The 23,348-nt window shown below is 28.2% G+C and overlaps 2 protein-coding genes across 3 annotated transcripts in view; one reads left to right on the top strand and one right to left on the bottom strand.

Moving 5' to 3' along the window:
• LOC111043025 (RING finger protein 17) overlaps positions 1-22,064 on the bottom strand; it is a 53,340-nt gene extending 31,276 nt beyond the window's left edge. The window contains exons 1-7 of one of the 2 annotated variants that reach the window (XM_022327802.1): positions 21,897-22,064; positions 21,391-21,484; positions 19,487-19,610; positions 19,220-19,377; positions 19,057-19,157; positions 18,808-18,996; positions 17,139-17,219 (exon numbers count right to left, since the gene is read on the bottom strand). In XM_022327802.1, the coding sequence (XP_022183494.1) occupies positions 17,139-17,219; positions 18,808-18,996; positions 19,057-19,157; positions 19,220-19,377; positions 19,487-19,610; positions 21,391-21,451 (714 nt within the window). In that variant the 5' untranslated portion in view covers positions 21,452-21,484; positions 21,897-22,064. The remainder of the gene's footprint in view (positions 1-17,138; positions 17,220-18,807; positions 18,997-19,056; positions 19,158-19,219; positions 19,378-19,486; positions 19,611-21,390; positions 21,485-21,896) is intronic. The other variant, XM_022327804.1, reaches the window with a different exon arrangement.
• LOC111043026 lies at positions 1,187-15,820 on the top strand. Its single transcript, XM_022327805.1, has 4 exons — positions 1,187-1,301; positions 7,981-8,192; positions 12,547-13,544; positions 14,501-15,820. Exons 2-4 carry the CDS (start codon positions 8,093-8,095, stop codon positions 14,855-14,857), a joined length of 1,455 nt encoding a protein of 484 aa, XP_022183497.1. The 5' UTR covers positions 1,187-1,301; positions 7,981-8,092; the 3' UTR covers positions 14,858-15,820.
• Positions 22,065-23,348: the final 1,284 nt, after the last annotated feature.

Genomic DNA, 23,348 nt, shown 5'->3' with positions numbered 1-23,348 from the left:
TATTAAGTGGGATATTGGGAAAAATTTGTTTTTATAATTTTTTCTAGCTTTAATGATAAATTACAATGATAGTTAACAAGTTTTAAATCCATACTTCAAATCTTAAGAGTAACTAAATGTTGATTGCTGCAGGGTATTTCAATATTTTAATTTTAATATGTACCTACCTAATTTGAATTTTTTTATAATTAAAATTCAAATAATTTGTACTTTTTTATAATATACGCAATATTGAATTTTCAATTAATTTATTATTTGCTTTTTTATGCTTGAATGCATGTAGATTTAAAAAGTGGTTGCGCTCGAGAATGGGCACATAACTACGATCACATGTGGATTAGCATTTAGCACTATTGCATATTAATAAGGAAATACCAGTGAATGATGTAATTAACTGATTTTCAAAAAAGAATAAGCAAAATGTATATTTTGATAACATATTTATAAGAAGTTAGCTTCCCAATTTGACATACTTTATATCAGACCGTTTGTAAGTTGTAGTACTTAATTTGTAAGTAATTGTAAGTTGATTTTCAGAATGTGTAGGTTCATCGGAACAAAGTTGTGATTAAATAATTAGCTATTTATAGGTAGTATTTGATAAAGTACAATAAAACAATAAATTGTATTTTACAATATCACAAATAGTGTATCATTGTCAATATAAATGTTTGTGATGTATTTACTTTAATTATTGTTAATGTTTGAACATCATACTTAACAATATATAGGTATAACATATTAGTCATAAATATGTATTATATTGAGAACAGTTTTATTGCAGAGATAGAATTATAAAAATGATTAAGAGATGAAAAAATATTTCCCATAGCAATAGTCCATATGGGTACACCACTGACCAAATCACAGACTATTTAAGAATGTATACATTGTAAATAATATAATAACACACGCAGCGACGGTAAGAAAGGGTAAGATTAAAATTAATTCGTTTAATATATAGTACCTGCCTTAATCATTATTCATACTATACTAAAATATAGTAATATAAAAACTAAGACAACGGTGGGCTTGGGGCCTAATAAACACACAGGCCCCGCCAATCAGAACGCTTCCTGATATCCGTTTTTAATTAATTGTGTTGGCTAAGTACTCTATAATAATAGAGATTATCTTGTGCCCCCGCCAGTTATTTACATATCGAAAATGGGTATAACGTAAATGATTTAATAAGTTCAGTTGATCAATATCGATCACCGGTGCAGGTCTAACTCAGCAGCAACGCCCTACACCATTCCGTTTCCCGAGCAGAAATACAAACTGAGAGGCTGTATCGTAAGGTAAATCCTTCTTAGTTACGTTGTATCTTAGTTTAGAATTCGATACCTTATAGTTTTATAAGCGCAATTGAAATATAAATATTTAAAAGCTATTGCAACAAACTATAAGTACTGTATATTTATTAATATTATGTATACTTGCATACAATTATTTTTAAAACTTTTATTTTGGTCATTAATTTTGTAACGTTATAATTTTGATTAACACAGTAGCATGCTAGCATAAGTATACAATTGTTCTTGGACTAGATGATTACATTGCAATTTCCCTTTTAATGTTTTTATAAAATGCCACGGTCAAGAGTTTTGCAATGCTAGGATTAATTTTCGGGAATGGCTTGATAATTTGGCATAACATCTGCAGGTATAAGTATCGTCTAGTCTGTTCCACCTTATACATTCGAATTTAAACCATTACTTTTAGAAACAGATATTTGTTTAATGTCATTATTATGTATTTAATTAAGTATCGTAAATTATTCTCAGTCGAACAGTTGTCTTCTTTAATTTCTACTTTCTATACTTCGATAACTAACAAATTTTCCCATACATACGAAAATAAATGTCAAGTGATAAAAAATTGTTAAAAAAACATTCGTTTAACATAATATCCAAGTACACAGACGACACTTTGCTGTTCAGACACTGCGATTGTACAATATTGTAACCAGTATCGCCGCCATTAGGTGGCACCGGTGCACACAATAAACGATATCGGTGAAAAAAATAAAAATCAAATAAATTAACAACAATTATTATATTACTATAACCGATTACTTTCACCGTTTAGGCACCTCAAGGGCGCGATTCTAATAAGCGACCAGAAATCAATGTCAAGACCAGTTTTGAGAATAATGGAAAAAAAATAACGAACTATAATTATTACAATAAGTAGTATACACATTACACATATATTACTTTCGCTCTAATTTAATGTCATTTTGTCTTCCTGTATGATACAACACTAGGAAGTATTTATCTAGCTGAAAAACGATAACCCGCGAAGACAGTATTATATTAGTGTATATTATTATTAAACGAATCCGCAGCAGTCGCATCAGTTTTCATTCGTTTTTAATGAATGATATATATATAATATATTATGGGCATGTTGTTTGTGGATTTTTATTTAAAAAACGAGGTGATTAGATTGTAATATTTTTGCTTGGACACGATGGACTCAACTCGGTTATGTAAAATAATAACATAAAAATGCGTATTTTAAATTAATTGTGAAAAACGAAAGTAGACGGGTCATTAACTGAGTCTTGGAATTCGGTTCACACACACACAACATACACATTACACATATCACAGATCATTTTAGTTGGCCATTTTAACGTGAAAGTTAACTCTCGGCTTCGTACACATAATAATTTCGTTTAATTATTACAATTCATGATATTCATCAATTTCTGGAATACACGTAAACGAAACCCATAAAAAAATGAATGCAAACTTACACTTCTTTTTTATGTATTTTTACGTATGAGCCTACTCATTAATTTTATTTTACACACGTTGTGTTAAACGATTTTACTTCCCATACTCAAAGAGATGACACCCCGAGAGCAATTTTTACGCGGCATCTTCTTTCCCGGTCACGAGTAGTTAGATCAAATACCGCCGGGAGAAATATGACGCAATGAAACACTTAATACAGCGAGAACCTATTAAACTTTATAATATTTTGCTGTCGTATAAAAAAAAGTCGTCTGAAAACTAGTTTTTGTGTCGGATTTATTCAGGTAGGTGTACACATCTCTTTAGTATAATATGTACACTCATCTCTCACAGATATTATTCATAACCGCGTAACATAATACATATTTTAGCATCGCTGTGACTTACTCAATAATACATTTACCCGTATACACACGTTATGACATAATTTTATATACACAAAACGATCACGTATCGGCTATAATGCGATTCATCACAATTAATAATGTCTGCCGAAACAAGAACGGCGCACGAGACGTCCGGTTTACGGTTAGGTCGGGTTTTCGCGTGATCGAATCGGGATGATCAAATAAACGCGGTACACGCACAAGATAATTTCTCGCAATGCGTTTAACGAAATTATTCATTTTGAAAAAACGTCGATCGTTCTTACGAAATGAAACTGATGGATTCGCTGAGCTATCGGTGTAATAATCGTATTATTATATGGATAATATATAACACGCGCGAACGAAGGCGAACGCATGCACGGGAGTGCTGATTTATTGTAACACAAATGGGATTCAGAGCCTAAAGCTCACGGAGCGACGTGGCGGCGTTAAGAAGAAAAAACACGGCACGCGAAGGTGAAATAATATAACATAATACGTAAACTCCGACTTTCTATACGCACTGCTGCAGATCAGCACAGCGGACGAGATCAATATATTTGAAGAAAAAACTTTTTTCTACGATATCCTGTAGTCACGACTCGCGGTATATATTCGGCGCCACGGACGAAATCAATATTTCGAGAAAAACTATTTTGTACGATACCCAGCAGTCACGACTCGCGGTATATTCGTCGTCTGCACGTGCCAAATCTCATCGAATAAGGTTTCATATGCTGGTATAGGTTGTTTTCGATGCGTGACGAAAATGTCATATGATATTATATTGTTGTTTCGTCGTTTGATGATCAATTGTCGATCATTAATCATACACGGTCTCGAAGCAATAACATGATATCGCTATTGGAAAATTGTCAAAAAAAAAAAAAAATAAGTACGTTGAACTTTATAACCGTACATCGTATAATAATAATATTATATATAGGCGTACACTTGAATTACGGACCACCTGTGTTATGACAATATATACATTATCTACCTACAGTTAATACGATTCTTCAATCGAACTGGTTTTACCTCAAATGTTTTGTATTTCGTCCGTTCGATACATTTACGCACAAGCACAATTGTTAGGGACCATCGGTCTTACCTCGAATGCATATTGTCACAATGCAATATAAAATCTAGTCGTCCTTGTTCTTATTTTTATACAACTCGATCACACGATATACTATAGTAATAATCATAATAATATTATACTCTTGTAATTTTACAAGGCATTAAGGCACATCGCGCGGCGATCCGTGCATGACGTATAACATCTATTGTTTTCCCCTTGGGTTAACCTTTGCTCCAGTGGAGGACAAACGGATGATCATAATATTGTATTCCTTTATGGCTTTATAATATATATATATGGTTTAATGATCCCTTCAACATGATAATAATATGTTCGACAGGCATTTTATTGTGATTTGAATGTACATAATCATCTACCTATAGTCTATACATGAATATGTACTATTGTACTCGGGATTTGACAGAATTTTTTTACCAAATGTAAAAAAAAAATGGTTATTTCGAATAATCAATACAATATATAGATACATTTCACTTTTATATACTTTCCCTGTAAACGTAAAAGAGGCACGACTTGATGCATTTTATGTATTCTTATATAGTCGATATTATGATTTAACTATAAGACCTTTATAATTGACAGTTAAAATAATCCAAGATGAGTATGGAAATATTTATGACAAGGAAAAAGTAGTTTTATATATGAGTTTTTAAAAGTTCAACTAACCATTAAGTATTATGTAAATAGATTCTCGTTAAGATCGGTGGACAGACAAACAGGTTGTTATAAAATAGGTTTATTTTATTTTTTATCATGAATTTAATAATAAATTACACAGACACGCAGTATTAATATATTAAACATAATTAGGGGCAGATGTGTCATTTAAAAGGAAGTTAGATTTTTTAAGGAGATTTATAGAAAAATAAGAAAATAGGAGCAAATCGCCAGAAAATATTAAAGGGGCTTAAGCACCAAATAAGTTCTAGAGGGAAAAGACACACAAGAGGCTTCGACTTACACACTCATCACTTACCATACTATCTCCGAAACATCTGATATCTACAATAAAAAATGCAGGGTGTTAAGCATTTAATGAGAAAGATCTGTAAGAGAAGAGTATAATGGAATGAGAAAGAATGTTTTTAAATATAGACGATTAAAACTGAATATTTCTTTATTATCGATATATTATTTTACATTTTAATAATAAATGTTGCTTGCGTATAAATAATACCCATTTCTATTTTATACTACAAACGTAAATCAACTTTGTACCCAGAAATATGTGATGCAAATTCAAGTTTAAAAATAATTATATAAAAAAAAGAAAGAGTTCTTGCGCTAATAAAATAATTAATACTTTATTTTATCGATAATACAAAATGTGTGTTTATGTACACATACATGTATATGGTAATTATAATACATTATTATATTTGAAGTTTTCATATACATGTTATATAGCTACTGTGCTATTCACTGTCAACAACTACTTTCGTTTTAGTATCGTAAATATGATTGTGTTTTGTAGGGAAATGGACGCTTAGGTATCATAGTGAAATCCTCCAGATCCGACTATTAACTTGTAAAACCGGAACTAATGACAAAACTATCTATTTTTCGTAAAATATGTGTATATAACAATTTATCATTTATCTAACGAAGTACACTAAGATGCATATCACGGATTTAAAATGTATAACATAGTAATAAAAGCCACCAAAATATACTAGGTAAGTATCAATATATATCACTAGTTACAGAATATTATATTTTGAGTAGTTTACTGTGATTAAACTACATAAGTGAAAACTGTAAATCAATTCAAATCATACATTTCAAAAATAAAATAAATTTAGATTTGCGGTCATTATATTATACAAAATATTATTACATATTAATATATTATGTATTAGGTATTATAAAAATAAATCGTAATAAATGTAGTGAGTTATTCAGTTGTTCTAATAAAAAATTTTGATATGTTCAATAAAATCACCCATAAATTTTGAATAGTCTACAGTATTACATTGTTTTCATCATAATCATTCCGTGGCTTGGTGAAAGAAGGCCCGATGTAAAAAAACATTGCAGAGAAATTTAAATTTAAAATAGGCCAATTCAAAAAAAATTAATAACATTATTATGGGTTTTACGTTTAATAGTTATGGAATTTCGATGAACAAATTTGATTTTATTTTCACATCTTCCTTCTTGATAGATGATAAAATAATATTTATACTTGGCCATAATCATTTATAAAATAAACGCTTTTTAATAATTAAACAACTTAACTTATTATTAAAACCTAATAGTAATAATCAATACATGTATTAATAGTCGGTCATACTGAATCAGATACATTGGCCATGTTACCACAAATAAAATAAACAAATATTAATAAAATTTCACATTGGCCAAATAATCTCAATTACATTCAAATGCGACAGCCGCTTCTTGCAACAAGCCACAGCGTTATATTTGTCATGCACTGACCATATAATAAATACAATTACTACCTAATACCTATAGGTACCATCAAATATAAATTAATATAATATTTATAACTTATAAATTCAACTACTTCATACGTGTTACCTCGTACCGAAGTGACCATTTCCTAATTGATATACAATTGTCAAAGCATATTAAAAATTACTTTTACAAAATAATAATATACCTATATTCTATCTATCTATTACCTACGTTGTATTTTAGAAATATAATTGCATGCATCCATTATTCATTTAACTGTTCAGTTTCTCTAATATACTTTTTAAATCACATATATTTCTATGAAAACATGCACACCTGTGATTACAACAAGCGTTTTAATTGATCATTAATAATTCATAAAATCATATTTCATAAAATAACTACGTTATATTGCTGTATTGGTATATTCGACTTTCCTAACAAAATAAGAATACCTAAATAATAATTTATTTGTTTTTTTTTAATAATATTAATTATTACTAAGGGTTTTCTCAGTGTGATAACATTTAATTGTAGTCTTTATATAATATTATTGTTGTGGTTCAGTACTTAACTATGAAAAATTGAATTATAACAACGATTTTAATTTACATACCTAAAATGAAACGTACCACATCGTTATTATAGTGTTTATAATATTTATGGATACGACGAAAAATACTCTTAAAAATTAACTAAATGTTAAAGAACAGTACCCATCCATGATAAAATAATAAGATTAACAAACAACTTAAACAACAGCATAATACACATCTTAACTAGTAATTCGATCAAACTATTGTACACATACTTCTAGTTAGTTAACCGAAAAGAGGAATATTCATAATAAAACATTAATGTATGCGATAAATTTGTATAATCTCAAAAGTAAATATATGTATATGTGAGATGTAACAGTATAACACCATCGGGGCATCAGCGCATATTTTAAAGAAATAATGTAATCCCATAATAGTTGTACGCCAGTGGTCACGATGTCAAGGTACAGTGTTTGTGCTTTAATATAAAATAAAAATACTTTAACGAAACATTTTTACGTAATAACCATAATAATATAATATAATATGTAGGTATAAGCGTAAAAATAAAAATACACAAACAAATATTCGATTAACAAAATGTATTAAATAATATTACACTGCTCATATTACATAAAACATATTTTTATAACGGGTGATTTATCGAACGTTAGGATAAATTCTATACCCAAGAGTCTATCTATTATATTGTATTCTAAATTAATACTTAATAACACAGATAATTACATAACTGTATGTACATTTCTATTGGCTATTTATTATTTTAGAATTTGCCATTTCCCGTTCACTATAGCCGTAGCCTATACTGCAACGAAGCTTCGAGGAGGAGGACCCCAGCGCAGCTCTTGGACAGTGGTTAGTCAGATCGAATGCAGCGGCATGCACAGCAGTGTTGTGTTCACGATGGACATGCTTAGTAGTATCGCGTTTTACGGTATTCTGTTGTTGAGTTACAGCGCAGTGCACAGTATCGACACAGGTACGTGGAATTTTAATATACATTATCCTATATTATTATGATTTATAGAGTATTATAAAAAAAATTTTAATTATTCTATTTTATATAACATTTAACAATCACGCGTTGAACAATAATTTGAATAAAATAAGCGTTTGAGATTGTTTTTTAAGGTTTAAAATAATGACTTGGTAGAATATTGAAAAATATATTTTTTTAAATCGTTTTAATCGTTATAATGTTTAACACTGGTATACCTAGTTTTAACCAAAACTGGACTCTGTCAAGTTAGAAAGTAACTTTATAACTTAATTAAGTAGTGATAAAAGTTTGAATTCATACTAACTTTGTGACTTAACTAGTTGAATTTAATGTGTACAATAATCCAATCTACAACATTTAAAACATTAAGCAACTAGTTATTTTGTAGTTCTTTTTTCTTTCTAATGACTGATATTCGAATTATTTTCGAAGAAATAGGGGTTATTAATTGTAACCTACCTACTTAAAAGTTGAAACATTTGATCAAATTATCAGTTATTTAATATAATTTTTAGGTTTAAATTTTTAATTTAAGTTAGATACCGAGACACCGAGTAATTAATTCATGTACCTAATAAAAACATTATTCAATACCTGATATATTTTGAACAAACTGTTGTTACATTTATATTTTAAACTATAATTATAAATAACTTCAAATTTCTACTCTACCTTAAGTTACTATTTTCACCAAACTAACTTCCAACTAAGTTAGAAATTTGGAAAATTTCAGAAACTAACTTATATTTACTTTAATTTTTGTATTAAAGTAACTCAACTTTAATAGCTGAAAAACAACAAATTTGCTCAGCTTTGGTTTTAATACGAAGCATGGTTGTGGAAATAGTGGATTCTGCATAAAAAACAATAAAATTTAGGCACACGTGAAACAACACAGTTGTATGTGTATAAAATTAAAATCTAGGACAAAAGTAAAAAAATAAAAATTGATATAAATATTTTAAAAAAATGTAGTTGAGGAATGATTTGTTGCAAATCAAAACTTGTATAATAGTTGGATTTTATATATGATTAAAGCATGGTCGTGATATATTATCAAAGGACTTAATCTCACGCCGATACCAATTATTCATTATAAACAATGTAAAAAACGATTAAACCGTATTATATACTTAAAAACCGGTTAATAGTTAAATGATTTTTAGAGCGTAAAAGTATAAGTAAAAGTAGTGACAGATAAAACACAATAGAGACAAAGTTTAATACGGGTACCGGGGTACACTTACATCTCCTGCTGGAATCAAAATCGTAATACCAGTGCAACAATTAAAACTAGAAAGTAAATGGATATCCGAGGTAATATGTAATAACAAAGTGATATATTTCTCACGCATTTATTTTTCGGTATAAAAATTATTCGCTATACATATTATTTTATTACTTACGTTACGCGTGAAACAAATCTCACTAAAAAGTACATGATATATTATGTTATGCTATACATTTATTTTACAACGGGGGTCCTCAAGTCAAATATTGATTATATATTTTATTTTATTAGCAAATGTTGCTTTAAACAAAATATTTTTTAGATCGGCCAAAAACTTGTAAGCAATAAAACGAAATCCCTATTTGAAGCTAATGGTTTCTCAGTACCTACAGGCTAATAAACTTACTCGGTGATCAATTTAATGCATAAATAAGTACACCAATTAGAAAAAGATAAATATTCAGACATTTAGTCCATTTTGTATAGTAATCCTGCAACAAGATATTCTACAAACCTATTAAGTATAGCACAAATTACACGTCGTTGAAGGTTGAACTTGTTGTTTATTGGATATATAATATATCTTCACTTGAGAACAAGCTTCTTCTTATATAAACTAAGTATAAACTTGCCATTTTTAACTGATTTCATGTTGCCTATTCTATACCACGGATTTTTTCTTAAATGTATATATATTAATATTTAATATAGTTTAATATAGTTTAATATACTTTAATATGTAATGTATATGTATATTTAAGCATTGATCAAATAAACTATCTGTAATCTATTTAAATTATAGGTAAACACTGGTTACAGAATATTTTGAATTACGCTTTAAAAAAAATATAATAATAATAATAGTAGTGTACAGCTGAAATTTGTGTGTCTATAAGTGCATCAAAGAAGCATACTAAACTGCCATTAATTGGATACGACACTAAGATCGTTAAGATAAATATGCATTATTTCGAGAATATTTTTTTAAAAGCTAATAAATTAACTGATAATATTTACAATGAACAAAATACATTTTATGTGTTAATAAGTGTGTAGCAATTAGTTAATATGCAACTTTATACTTACTGTCAATTCAATAAAAATTTATTTTATTTTAACTTATAAAGTAGGTAATAAGACAAAAACCATTTTAAAAGCAAAAATGCATATTCATTTGTTATGTATCTAAAAAAATGACAAAATGACAAATAATTATTCATTTTAGTAATAGGTTGAATAGGTTCGTAAAATCGTTAGCATAAAACTATCTATAATATAATAACAACTATTACATAAGAAAAACATTCGAATCACAAACAACTAAATATTTGAAGGCTCTAAAAGTAAATTTTCTGTTTTTCATAATACACTCAATAATATAGATCATATAATATATTATCTTCGTCCAGTATCCCACGGTTTTTGTACGTGCCACAAATTAATTTCGTTTGTAAATTGATTATAATAAATAATATTGCGTATATAAACGGGTATAGGAACGATTTAAAAAGGAATTTCATTCATTCATTGTCAATACGCAGTGAAATTATGAATTATTGAGAATAATGTAATACAAATTTAAAATAATAATTCATGAGAAAAAATGATCATATGATGATACTTATCAATAATTAAATTGAAAAACGTAGTTCTATAATATATTCGTAGAATGGATTTACAATAAAACACGATTAGAATTTTAAATATAACAGACTACATACCTACAACAGCAATTATAATATATTTTTACATTCTCATAATAATTTTAATTCTATCAATAGGTATATAAACAACGTGTACGTGAACCTCCTAATAATAAGATGAATTATAAATTACTCAATATGTTTTGTTTGGAGAATTACACAAGAGGAATACCACGGTGCGAAAATAAGAAAATCACACTGAAAAAAAAAATATTATTGCATATAAAGTGTGTTAGACCTATTCACGAATGTAATTTGTAGTTATGCAAGGTCCAATATAGGAAAACACCTTTACATTATTATAAAATACTGCTAGTTATATTTCCAGTTCGGAGTGTATTTTTTCCATTTCTTATATGAATATTATTCCATAACAAAAAAAATTGAATTGTACATAAAAAAAATGACCAGAAACCATCACTCTAGCATAAACACGATAGTCGTGATTAATTACAAATTCAAGACACATATGGACGAATCGACCGTACTTTCTCTGGAAACCGTATTTTGTGATATAATAAAAAATATTAGACTTAACTTCGCATGCAGACATAATAAACTATTGAAATCATAAAAAATATACTTACTTATGGTTTATAACGCATAGTTTAAATCGAAATAATATAGAAATCAATTCTAGATAGAATATAATGTTACAATGCAATAATATTATAACTCCTAGTGGTGGTGACTATCCCAGTTTAATTAAAATAATTTCATAAGATCGATACGGTTCGTTGAAGTTACTTCCATTCGTAATAATAACACCATAAAGTACACACACAATGTGATTTCCCTTTTACATCTTGTTAAAAACATCTCACAAGGTTAATTTTAAGAGCATAATAATAATACGCTTAAATATTACATGTGTCAGCTGTCGGAATTACAAATACTTATATTTAAATAATATTCATATTATATCACATACGCCTTAAATAGTCATTTACGTTTGCCGTATGTGGGCAACGGTTGGATAAATAAAAGAGATTTTCTGATCACGATTTGCGTTTTGTGGACAATAGCGAATAGCGAGTGACTCGAAATTCCTTTCGTGAACCAATTGTGAAATGGTCACCTATAATAATAGTATTAAATGTAGGTGCCTTATTTAGATCGATTTGGCCATTACAGATTTATTATTTGTTCGTGTAGGGTATTAGACATAAAAAAATTATATTACTTAAGAATGACCAATACAACTACCTACCAATTAAAATTATTAAATCATATTGCAAAAATAAAACACCCGAAACTATAAAATTTAAATAATAGGTGGTTTTTAAGTAAATTATAGTCAACTGGTTTCGATTTTAAAACTAGATAGGTACCTTAACACTTATACACTTTTTTTCGTAGTATAATTATAACTTTTTAAAATATTTTGATTGTATTACAGACACGGTTAATCAAAATTTATTGAGCAAGAGCCAAAATGCAAACGAAACATCATTGTCAACTGCCGAACGTTTCCGACGCCTAATACCTTACGTGACGTATTACGTGGTCGGTAACAACGACCAAAATGACGTGCCATATCAATACCAATATCAAAACCATAATTCAAATTCAAACACGCCCAGACCTTTACAGCCAAATAACTTTTATTTTCAAAATGAAAGGAAACCGCAACAAAAACAACAGCCCCCCTCCCAGCATCAACATAATTATCTGATATCAAATCAACAGATGCATCAACAACAACACGCTACGCCTGCGGGATATCTAAGATTTCCAAGCTCTCCAAAACTTAAAAGGCCTATTGTAATAGCAACAACGACTGAAATGCCGTACATTATCCACCAGACAGACAACTCGTACAATTATTATTACGATTACAGTCAAACGAGCCCCAAACCAAATGTTCGAGCTAGTCCCATTGTTATTAAACATGGCAATCATGCCGGATTTTTACCGACGATACCGCCAACTCCAAATTCATTTCCAGAACAACGAGAACAATTGCAGTTTACGACCAAAACTAAAAAACAGAGAAGGCCAAAGCCAAAGAGACCCACAACACCGGTCACTACAACCACGACGACAGACAAATACAGTGCACTCAACGAACTGTTGGACGGTTACGATTTGGGAAATCGTCTTTCAAACAAAATCACGGCCGATAACATCGGTTCCAGTATACAGACTTTGTCAGCTGTGTTACAGTTATTGCAAAACGAGGCCGATGAACAACAAGCGCGACCACTGCGACCAAAGAAACCTAAGCCGGAATACCGTCCAGATCCAATTGACGAATATGATGATACTGGCGACGTAGGGAATCCGGGAAGACCGGGCGTGGATTATCCGACGCTCTCAGTTATACCTAAGACTAGCTTCGATTGCAAAACTCAAAGATATAAGGGTTTCTTCGGAGATCCAGAAACGCTGTGCCAAGTATTTAACGTTATTTTATATCATACATTATTTTCCTGCATGAGATACATATAAATTAATACATAGGGAATGCTTTTATCCATATAAGGTCGTTATTATTATAAATACATTAAATAAATTTGTGTACAACATATACAACACCTGTAACCTGGATGTTTTGTACATTTCAAACTTGCTCAGTGAACAAGATTTAAGAACACTTGTCCGGTTGCACCAAGGATCTTTGAACAAAAAAATTAATGGGTGGGTGAGAGGGAGGGTGGTGAGATGTCTATGTTAATTATTTATATACGATGTAGGTCTATTTACTCGAATACCGACCTATTACAATTTTTATAGACATAAACAAAATATTCTATAATTATCTGCAATTTTCGATTTTCATTTACGTACTTGGTAAATATCGGGAGATTATCGAAAAATATTTTGAGATCAATAACCGAACCTAAGTTGAGAATCCATAATCTTGTTTTAACTATAAATATTAATATTTTACCCATATAAAAAATAATAGATATCCTATCATAATATTATGCTTATAATCTACGAAATATGTGTGGACATTTCAAAATACATTTAATACTACCAACAAATAATTCAAATTGGTTTTTAAAAAGTCATGTGTAACTTACAATTTTCATTATTATTATTTTTTTAAATAATTATTATCCAAAAAAGCCTTCTTTTAAACTATAACTCTTACTTAATTTACAAAAATAAATAAGGAGGTTAGATAAAATGTTTATTTCGAGCATTGAAAAAAACATATATACACGAATTATTTTATCAATACATCGCTGCATATGTTTTTTCTATATAATATTATGAGAAAAATAAAAATAAATAAAATATGTACATAACATATTTTTTCATATAATGTGTAACCACATGCCTATTATTTATTATATTTTTATAAATTACTAATTACGAATTACAATTTAATTGTGTTTTTCTAGGTGTGGCATTACTGTGACTTAAATGGTGGTCAAGCATCATTTTTGTGCCCAAATGGAACTATATTCAATCAAGTATCACTAACTTGTGACTGGTGGTTTAATGTAAAATGTGATACTACAGCTCAACTCTATGTGCTCAATGAACGCTTATACAAATATATAATACCATCTAAACCTAGTTTTCCAGAAGATTATGAAGGACCTTTAGTAGATAGATATTTAGAAGACAAATTTAAGGAAACTGAAAAAAATAGAGGCCAACAAAGAGCACCAATGCCACCAGTAGTTAATGTCACTACTGTTGAACCAGAATCAGTAAGAACACCATATCAACAACTGCTAGATGTAGATGCATAAATTTCAATATGAACTGCTTTGTTCTATATTTATGATTTGCGAGAAAAAGGTAGGGCAAATATTAGGAATGAAATTAATAATAGATAGGTGTAAATACAAAAAATATATATATTTTTAACTAAATAGAAAAATTATAAAACTGACCTAGTTTCCAAAACTAGTTGGCCTGAAAACGTGCCATTTTTAATTTAATACAACCACTATATTTTATTTATTAATAATTAGTATGATATTATGTATTTAAGAGCTCAAATTAAAAATAGTTAAGCTGTAAAAATGTTTAATTACTAAATTCAATTTTTCATAATTATTAATATGTCCACACAATGAAACAAAGATTATGCATACAATTGTAAGATTTTACATTTATCAACAGTAACAACAGTTACATTATTTTATGTTTATCAAAAAATTAATTTCTTGAAGATTTCAACAACCATAAATCAGATAACAAACAATAATTATTTTAAATGTCAACAATGTTTAAAGTTAGGGCAAACAATTTGTACATATTTTTTTACTACCTAAATTTATTCATGTCAATGTTCAAATAATTAGAATAGCTTATATGTAAATTGTTTGATTAATGTGCATTACAGTTCAGATAGTAATATTCCAATTAAATATATCAAATTCAATGGCAAAAGAGTTAGTAAGCATTTCAAGAAAATTAATGCTCAAGAAACACAAATACATGTTTATAAAGTTTCAAAAATAAAACCTATTTAAACCTATTTTCAGATTTAGGTAATCATTGTTTCATAATTACAGGCTTTTATGTAAACAAGAAATATTACAATTTCAATAGTTTTTTTTTATTGCCTAGTTAGATATAAGATCACATTTTTAATTGTTTATTAAATTTAATTAAATAATGAGTGTTGTATGCCTTTAACATGGCGGTTAAAAAAACTTTATTTGTGCCAAAATATATTTGAAAATATAGAAAATGTTAGGTATTGATATTAAAATCTGTAATTTATAGAACATAAGATAACACATTACTTGAAAACATGTGCAATAATAGATTATAATTATAATTAAGATGTAAATAATATTATGATCATTGATTAAGTATTAAGTAAAAAATCCTATTATTTATTTTAAAAATGTGTGGTTTATTTATAAATGCTTATTTTTAAGGTATCTTATTTATAAACCAAAGATTAAAATTGTAGTTGTATTATGCAGTTCTAATAATCATGAAGTTAATTTTTTTAAATAAATATTCTCAACTTGGAACATTAAATTTTATATACTTTTTTTTTTTTGGTGAATATTATTGTTAAAAATGCATCATTTTTGCCAAACATATATATTGATTATATTTATAATATAAGCCTTTTACTAATATACAGAGTAAATCAGTAGTTCTGGCTCAAATGGTGGCTTAAATGTTGTTCTGAACTTCCGTGCACACACAAAATACAAACCAGGTTGTACCTTAATTAATCATATGAGCACAAAATGTTTTTTACAGATACATTAATTCATTTTGAAAGTTTGTGTTGGTAACTTCATTTTGAATAGTAGCTATTGTTATATTTATACTATAAATAGAAGTGGATTATTATCCACTTAATCTCTTTTTCTGGTGGAAATTTTATAAAAATATCAGATCAACAATTTAGGTTTTTTTTTTTTTGTAATTTGCATTTTATTTTAAAATAGTTATAGCAAAGCGATTACAAAAAAAACAATTTAGGTTAAATCTACAAATAGTTTAAGTAATAAGAAGTATTCACAACACAAACTGTGTTTTTGTCCTAGTTCAAACATATGTTTTGCCTTGTGTTTTTATGCATACTGCTTAGTATATAATTATGTATACAATTAAATATAATACACTTATGACTTCACTTTGTATCTATCGTTGGTTGCATGCATAATATAAACATTGGCTCTTAAAAAATATGATTAGTCTTATCATTGTGCATACTTCTTATTCCTTAAACTATGGATCTACCAATATAAGACAATAGTTTATCTATGAATATTATAGTTAAAGAAGGAAATTCTCCACAAAGAGAGTAGAATATAATAATGTTTATTTATAGTTTTACAATACTCATAGCCGCAATTAGTGAGGGTGGCTAAGCCCCCCTCACCCCCATTTGTTTAATATTATTCTGTAGTATATATTTAGTCTGTGCTGCTGTTTCAATTTTAGCCCCACTTCTAATAGAACATTTTTCCTAGTTGCATCTATAACTATACTTCTACTCTATACCTCATTTATAAATCTTATATTTACTAATGATAATGGAAGGCCAGTACTTACATCTCTATAATGTTTCAACTTTTTTAGTAAAATGTCTCCTTTTAATGAACATTCTTTTAAGTGTTGTACTTTGCTCAAATTCTGAAAAATAATTTTAGAAATATTCACTAACTGAATTAAAATTGTGTGAGTTTTTTCAAAGCATTTTGAAAATAAATAAACTAATGGTAAACTGTGGTATACTGAATAGTGTATAATACATACCAGAAACCAAAATACATATCTTGTTATTTGGATTGTATAAGATCATTAAGTTTATAATCATACATTTTTTTTTAAATAATAAATAGATATTAAAATATTAAGAGATAGCAATTATATTATTTTTATTTATTTAAAGTATGGCAGCCATATTTTAATTCAGGAATTTTCTATTTATATAAATTAATCCAAAGATAAAAATGTATGAATTATAAATTTATTTATTATTATATTATGAATAATAATTGCATATTATATTGGTATACTTTATATTCATTTATATAAAATGAAAACATTAATTAAGTGTAAATACAAAATCAAATTAAATACTATTGAAAACTGTATAAAAAAAAATATTGGTTGTGTAGAATCAGGATAATTAATATATAACCAAACAGGGTTATTATTTTTTAATGATATAACATGCTCAATGTTTTGTATAGGGAACAGATTAAGTTGAAATTTCATATTTTTACCTAGTTGTTATATTTGATATCTGGTTAGATACAATTGCTTCATGAATTGGCACTAATCTAATTGTACATATTTTAAAATATTTGGTAAATAAGACATAAGTATAAGTTCTGAAAATATTTGGGGAATGACTATGATCTGTGTTTTATTTAACTTGTGTGTCTTACTATCATTTGTTGTTGTACTTTATTTTTTCTGCATTAATTTAATTTATTTTGTTATCAAAATAAGTGTCAGCGAAAAAGTAGCTGAATGAATATTTAAAGAAATTCCGAATGAACATTTCTAAGTGGATTCATTCGAAGGCTTTATTGTAAAAATCATAATCAGTAAGTAAGTCTATTTGTTAAGCTACTTAAAAAATTGTTAAGGTAAAAATATGTACTAGTCAAGATTCTTTGGAAATGCGTACATCTATGTACTACAATATAAGAAGGAATTCAAAACTGCATTAAAACACGATTCTTTGGACAATTCTGGTTTCTCAAACAACTAATTCAATAGTTGGTTAACCCTGTTCTGAGTATAGTAATTTGTTCTTCTCAAATTATGAGCAGTAGGATAAAATGTAATCATAAAACCAGCCAAGTTTAATGATTCAATAAATTTATTATGGCCCAAAAGCATAAATTAAGGAAATACAATTTTTTTAAATTCTTTACAACAATTAAAATTCAATTACATACTTTGGTTTGTTTTCATACACATTTATTTCAATTACAATTAGTAAATAGTATTATGGTGGCTTTTTTTACATTAAAATATGTTCCCTTTACTAATAATTAAAATTAATAAAAATTATTTTATAATTATATCAAACTATTCATCATCATTTATCTTAAAATATTTCGAATTTTTTTAAATGGAATTTAAAATTTAGTACCACACTATTAATTATTTAATGTTTTATTTATAAAATATCAAACAAGAATATTATAATATCAAGAATATTATAATATCAAATCTGAAATAAATAAATGTTCATAATCCTCACATATTTTCCCAAATGTTGAACATCATGATGTCTGTGATTTTCAACAGCACAAATGGAACACAACTCAATTTCGCATGTAATACAAATGAAATCAAAAATTTTCAAATGAAGATCACATTTAGATACTTGAAGAAATTCAAGGTGTGTAGTATCCAGTTCGTTTAAATCATGTTGATTATCCCTGTGAATCTAAATAATTGATAAAAATAATAGTAATACGAAATTTGAGTTAAAGTTTAAAATAATTACCTTTCGAGAACAATCTTCACAGTACACCTCATCACATTGTTGACAAAATAAAGTTGCATATTTTTGACAATTTTGACAATTTTGAGAATTTGGAGAATTTTCTATAATAATCATAAAATAAATAAAATTTATTTATGTAAATTTCAAATTAATAATAACTAACCTTTAGTTTTTATGAAAGATATTGAAGGAACTTTTGTCATCTTAATATTAGAAATATCTTGATGTATTTTATGCTTTCTATGGTAAGATGTGTACCATACTTTACCAACTATAAAGTAGTGTATAGGTATGTTTGATATTTCGTCATCACATTTAATCCTGTAAATTACAATAGTGTAGAAATTTAAAAAATAAATAGGTAGATAAATTTAAATTGAAACCAATTATTTAAGAATATGGCATCGAGGGAAATAAAAATGTTTCGTACATGCAATCAGTGCGACAAACTTTACAAATGACTTGTTTATTCTTCCTGTACAAGTACTTAATACAATTTCTACACATGTCATGTCCACAAGCTAACAACATTGGAGTCTTGGGTCCATGTGCATCTATAATAAATAACGAAAAATAAGTTATTATAATTTTTAATTTTTATGCAACTACCTACAAGTAAAATGTATTTGCTAAACAAGGAAAAAATGAATTTAATTAACTCATACCTAACATTATAAAATTTAGGCTGGATAAGATACATATTTTATGTTGAGTAATTATCTTGCTTAGAGAACCTCATCATAATATAGTAGTACCACAATTATTATAATAAACACAAAAGCAATGAATAGTCATCAAGTTATAAAAATGATTATAACCTTGTTAGTGCTCCAAACCTACTATAACGTTCTTTTAAAATATTATCATTTGTTGGAAAACTAATAATTATAGGAAAATCTTGTTTTACATAATTTTCAACTTAATATTTAAGTCAATCTAATCTAGTTCAAATAAAAAGTAAAAATATATTATAAAAATACCTAAGTAAATTAAAAATATTTATTTAATGTAGCGTAGACAGGTTGCAGAGAATAAAAAGTGGAACCGTGAAAAGGTTAAATAGATCTCAGTTAAGAGTGTTAAAACCATACTATTGTTATGACTAGTAATCGGATTTATATTCTCTTAAAATCCTTAAAATATGAAGTTATTATGTTACATAAAATAGGCAATATATTCTCTTAATATTCTTTTAAAATACCAGATAAATGATGTTCCATGTCCTTAAATATGCAAAATATTTTTTTAATATTAAAAAAAAATTCAGTTTAAATTTATTTTTTATTAATTTTGTTTTAAATATATTTAATTTAACTAATTTTACAATAACAATTAATAACAATATATTGTTCCATGTGTTCTGGTATCATTTTAGCTTGTAAGAATGTTTTTGTATATGTTTAAGGACTGCTCGACATCAACCGATGTCAGTGGATAATATTGTGAGACAAATAGTCGTGACAGCTAACAAAATAACTGATGTGCTATCGCAATCGATAAGGAATACCTGAAGATTAATTTTTATTAAAACCCAGAAATAAATCATTTAGTAAACATTGTATTTATTAAAGTACTGATATAAGTGAAATATGTTCATTATAGGTATGCCGCATATTACAAAAATATTCTCAAATATTCTCTAGCACCCGAATATGCTTTTTTATACAAAATAAATATTTTCCTGTGAATTCTGTTTCATGAATCGTAAAGATTTCTCACTCCCATTTAACTGCATAGACTAGAAACAAATATGTAAAATCATACAAATCTGACCTCCAGTTATGACATTTTCTGAATGTGCTTGTCCAATATTTTTGTTATAATATATATTGTTAGGCACTTATAACCAGGAAAAAAATAATAACTATTATAGGTGAACATTTTTATTTTGTTACATATTTATAAGTATGATTAAGTTTTCAATAAAGCTATTGACCCCACCAAAATATATTTTAAAATGAGGTGGTGAATAGAAAGAGTTAATATGAATATTTTATTAGATTAATGTTAGGAAGTTCTAAATGGATAAAATATGTCTATCCAATAGGTAAGTGCGAATACTGTGCAATACGAGTACTTGACGTTTTTTTAACGACATACATAATTATTTATTTTTATAGTTTCAAATTTAAACTAAGTCTATATTTTACTAGAGAAAAAAAATATTTAGCTATATTTCTAATCGTTTAAACAAAAAAAATTGTGAAAATATGAACATTTTTTATAGAAAAAACTTAATAAGTATGTACATACTGAGTACTGGGTAATAACTTATAGCTTGGTACATAATAATTTTTAATAATTAAACCTCACAAATTTTTAAACTATAATTACCTCCAATATAATAATTATTATGGCAGAAGGAACAGCAAGGAATCTTGTCAGTACGATTCATGATGTTAGGTGAGTATTATAGATGTGCCTGTGACTGAAATAAAACGCATAAAGCAGGAACTGAAATTTGAATCTTCAACAATACGAATCACGATATTACATTATTTATCTTTAAGAGTTACCAGTTAAAATGTCATACTATTACTAATATTATTATGTAATAAGTAATAAGTAATAACCATTAACTGCACGAAATACAAATCAAAAATTATGAAATAGGTAATGAAACCGTTGGAACTTGAAGGAAATGGTAAACGAAAGACAGATCGACTTTTGTAATTGGTTGTTAACCAGCAACAACATGCTTATTGCCTAAAAGCATTAATTATAAATACACGGAAAAATGTATAAAAATAGAACGATTTCGGACAAACACTATTGTCACGACGCCTTGTTGTTGATACCACAACAGCACAAGCACAATATTATGACAATTCACAACCTACCATAACTCGTAATAAGTGCCCGTAATAAGTTGTAGGTACCATGCGGTCTATACGTATGATTATCTGATAAGTCCGAATTCCGAAAACCGACATAGATAATGTAAAGATATGTAATAAATAATAATTATTATTTATAATTCTGTCCATGTGCGATGAGCGGCGTTCGCCGTCCGGCAATATATTGTTATTTGTTATCATTAACTTAACGCTCCGCGATTGGGCCAATCACGGACTAATCTGTATTTCCAATGATAAAATTAAATCAGGTGATAACTGATAACAGTTTAAATGAACGTAGTAAAGTTAACGGTACAATCCCCACATACGAGTATATATCTATGTATATAAATGTTATATGAATCTGTAGCCAATTGCCATTGTATTATATAACTAGCTGCCAATGAAACTCGGCGATGCAGACGACAATGTCGTTGAAATTACTTATAGAAGTCACTCCTGTTGACGTTAGGTGGTTAAAAAACAAAATTTAGGAGGTGATAAGGATTTTTGATAAGTCTTGGAGGTCTCGTTTCGAGCGCGGGAATGTTTGAAATTCATTCCACTGTCTACTGTCTAGAAATCTCACTTCACCCACGAAAATTGAATAATACGGTTCCCCGTCTCATGTCCAGTGCTTTTTCGTATGTAAAAAATGTAAATTCGAAATCTATGTGGGAATGTCTAGCAAGTCCGTCACCTCGAGTGAAAATCGTTTAACATTCAAATTAGCTACCTAAGTAAGCGATCCGACGAAGTCCTACAGGTAATCAGGTAGCAATCCACCCACGGTGGATTTCAGACCCGCCCGTTCGGCGTCTATGAGTGACTATCCAGAGCTTTTTCGTATGTAAAGAAATGTAAATTAAAAATCCATTGACCACTAAATTGATACCATTGAGTGTATACGAAGTCGGTCACATCAAGTGAAATCGATTGACATTCAAGTTAGCCAATAGCCACCTAGGAGGACAATCCGACTTAACGGACCTAACCTAACGTCGCTAACGGAATTTGCCAGTTTTATTGTTTGGATTTAAATTAATTCAGTAACAGCAGCGTCATCTACTGAATAATTTTGAACTCCAACGCGTGCGTGAAGAACTGGTCATCACAGTTGATCAATTTCCTAGTTAGACAGCGCCGCCATATACGATTTTCAATATTATATATTTATGTGAATGTGGCCAAAGCTCCTACGGGTTACTTTTTAGGAAAACTTATTGAGGAGCTCCAGTGGGAAAACATGATGAAATGTTGTGTTAACTATGGAAATAGTCATTATTGATGTTAAAAATCGAATCGGGATGCATAATACGCATTTCGTGCAGGTAATTAGTTCAGTGGCAACCATGACAACCACGGACGAAGATAATATGCACTGGAAACAGTGGAAACGTATCGGTGGCCCAGTTTCCGTACGGACATCTTGTTATCTAAGTTCATGGTGACAAG

This window comes from Myzus persicae, unplaced genomic scaffold, assembly GCF_001856785.1.
Source record: "Myzus persicae strain clone G006 unplaced genomic scaffold, MPER_G0061.0, whole genome shotgun sequence".
Classification (NCBI taxonomy): Eukaryota; Metazoa; Arthropoda; class Insecta; order Hemiptera; family Aphididae; genus Myzus; species Myzus persicae.
This window is presented reverse-complemented; position numbering and strand designations above follow the sequence as displayed.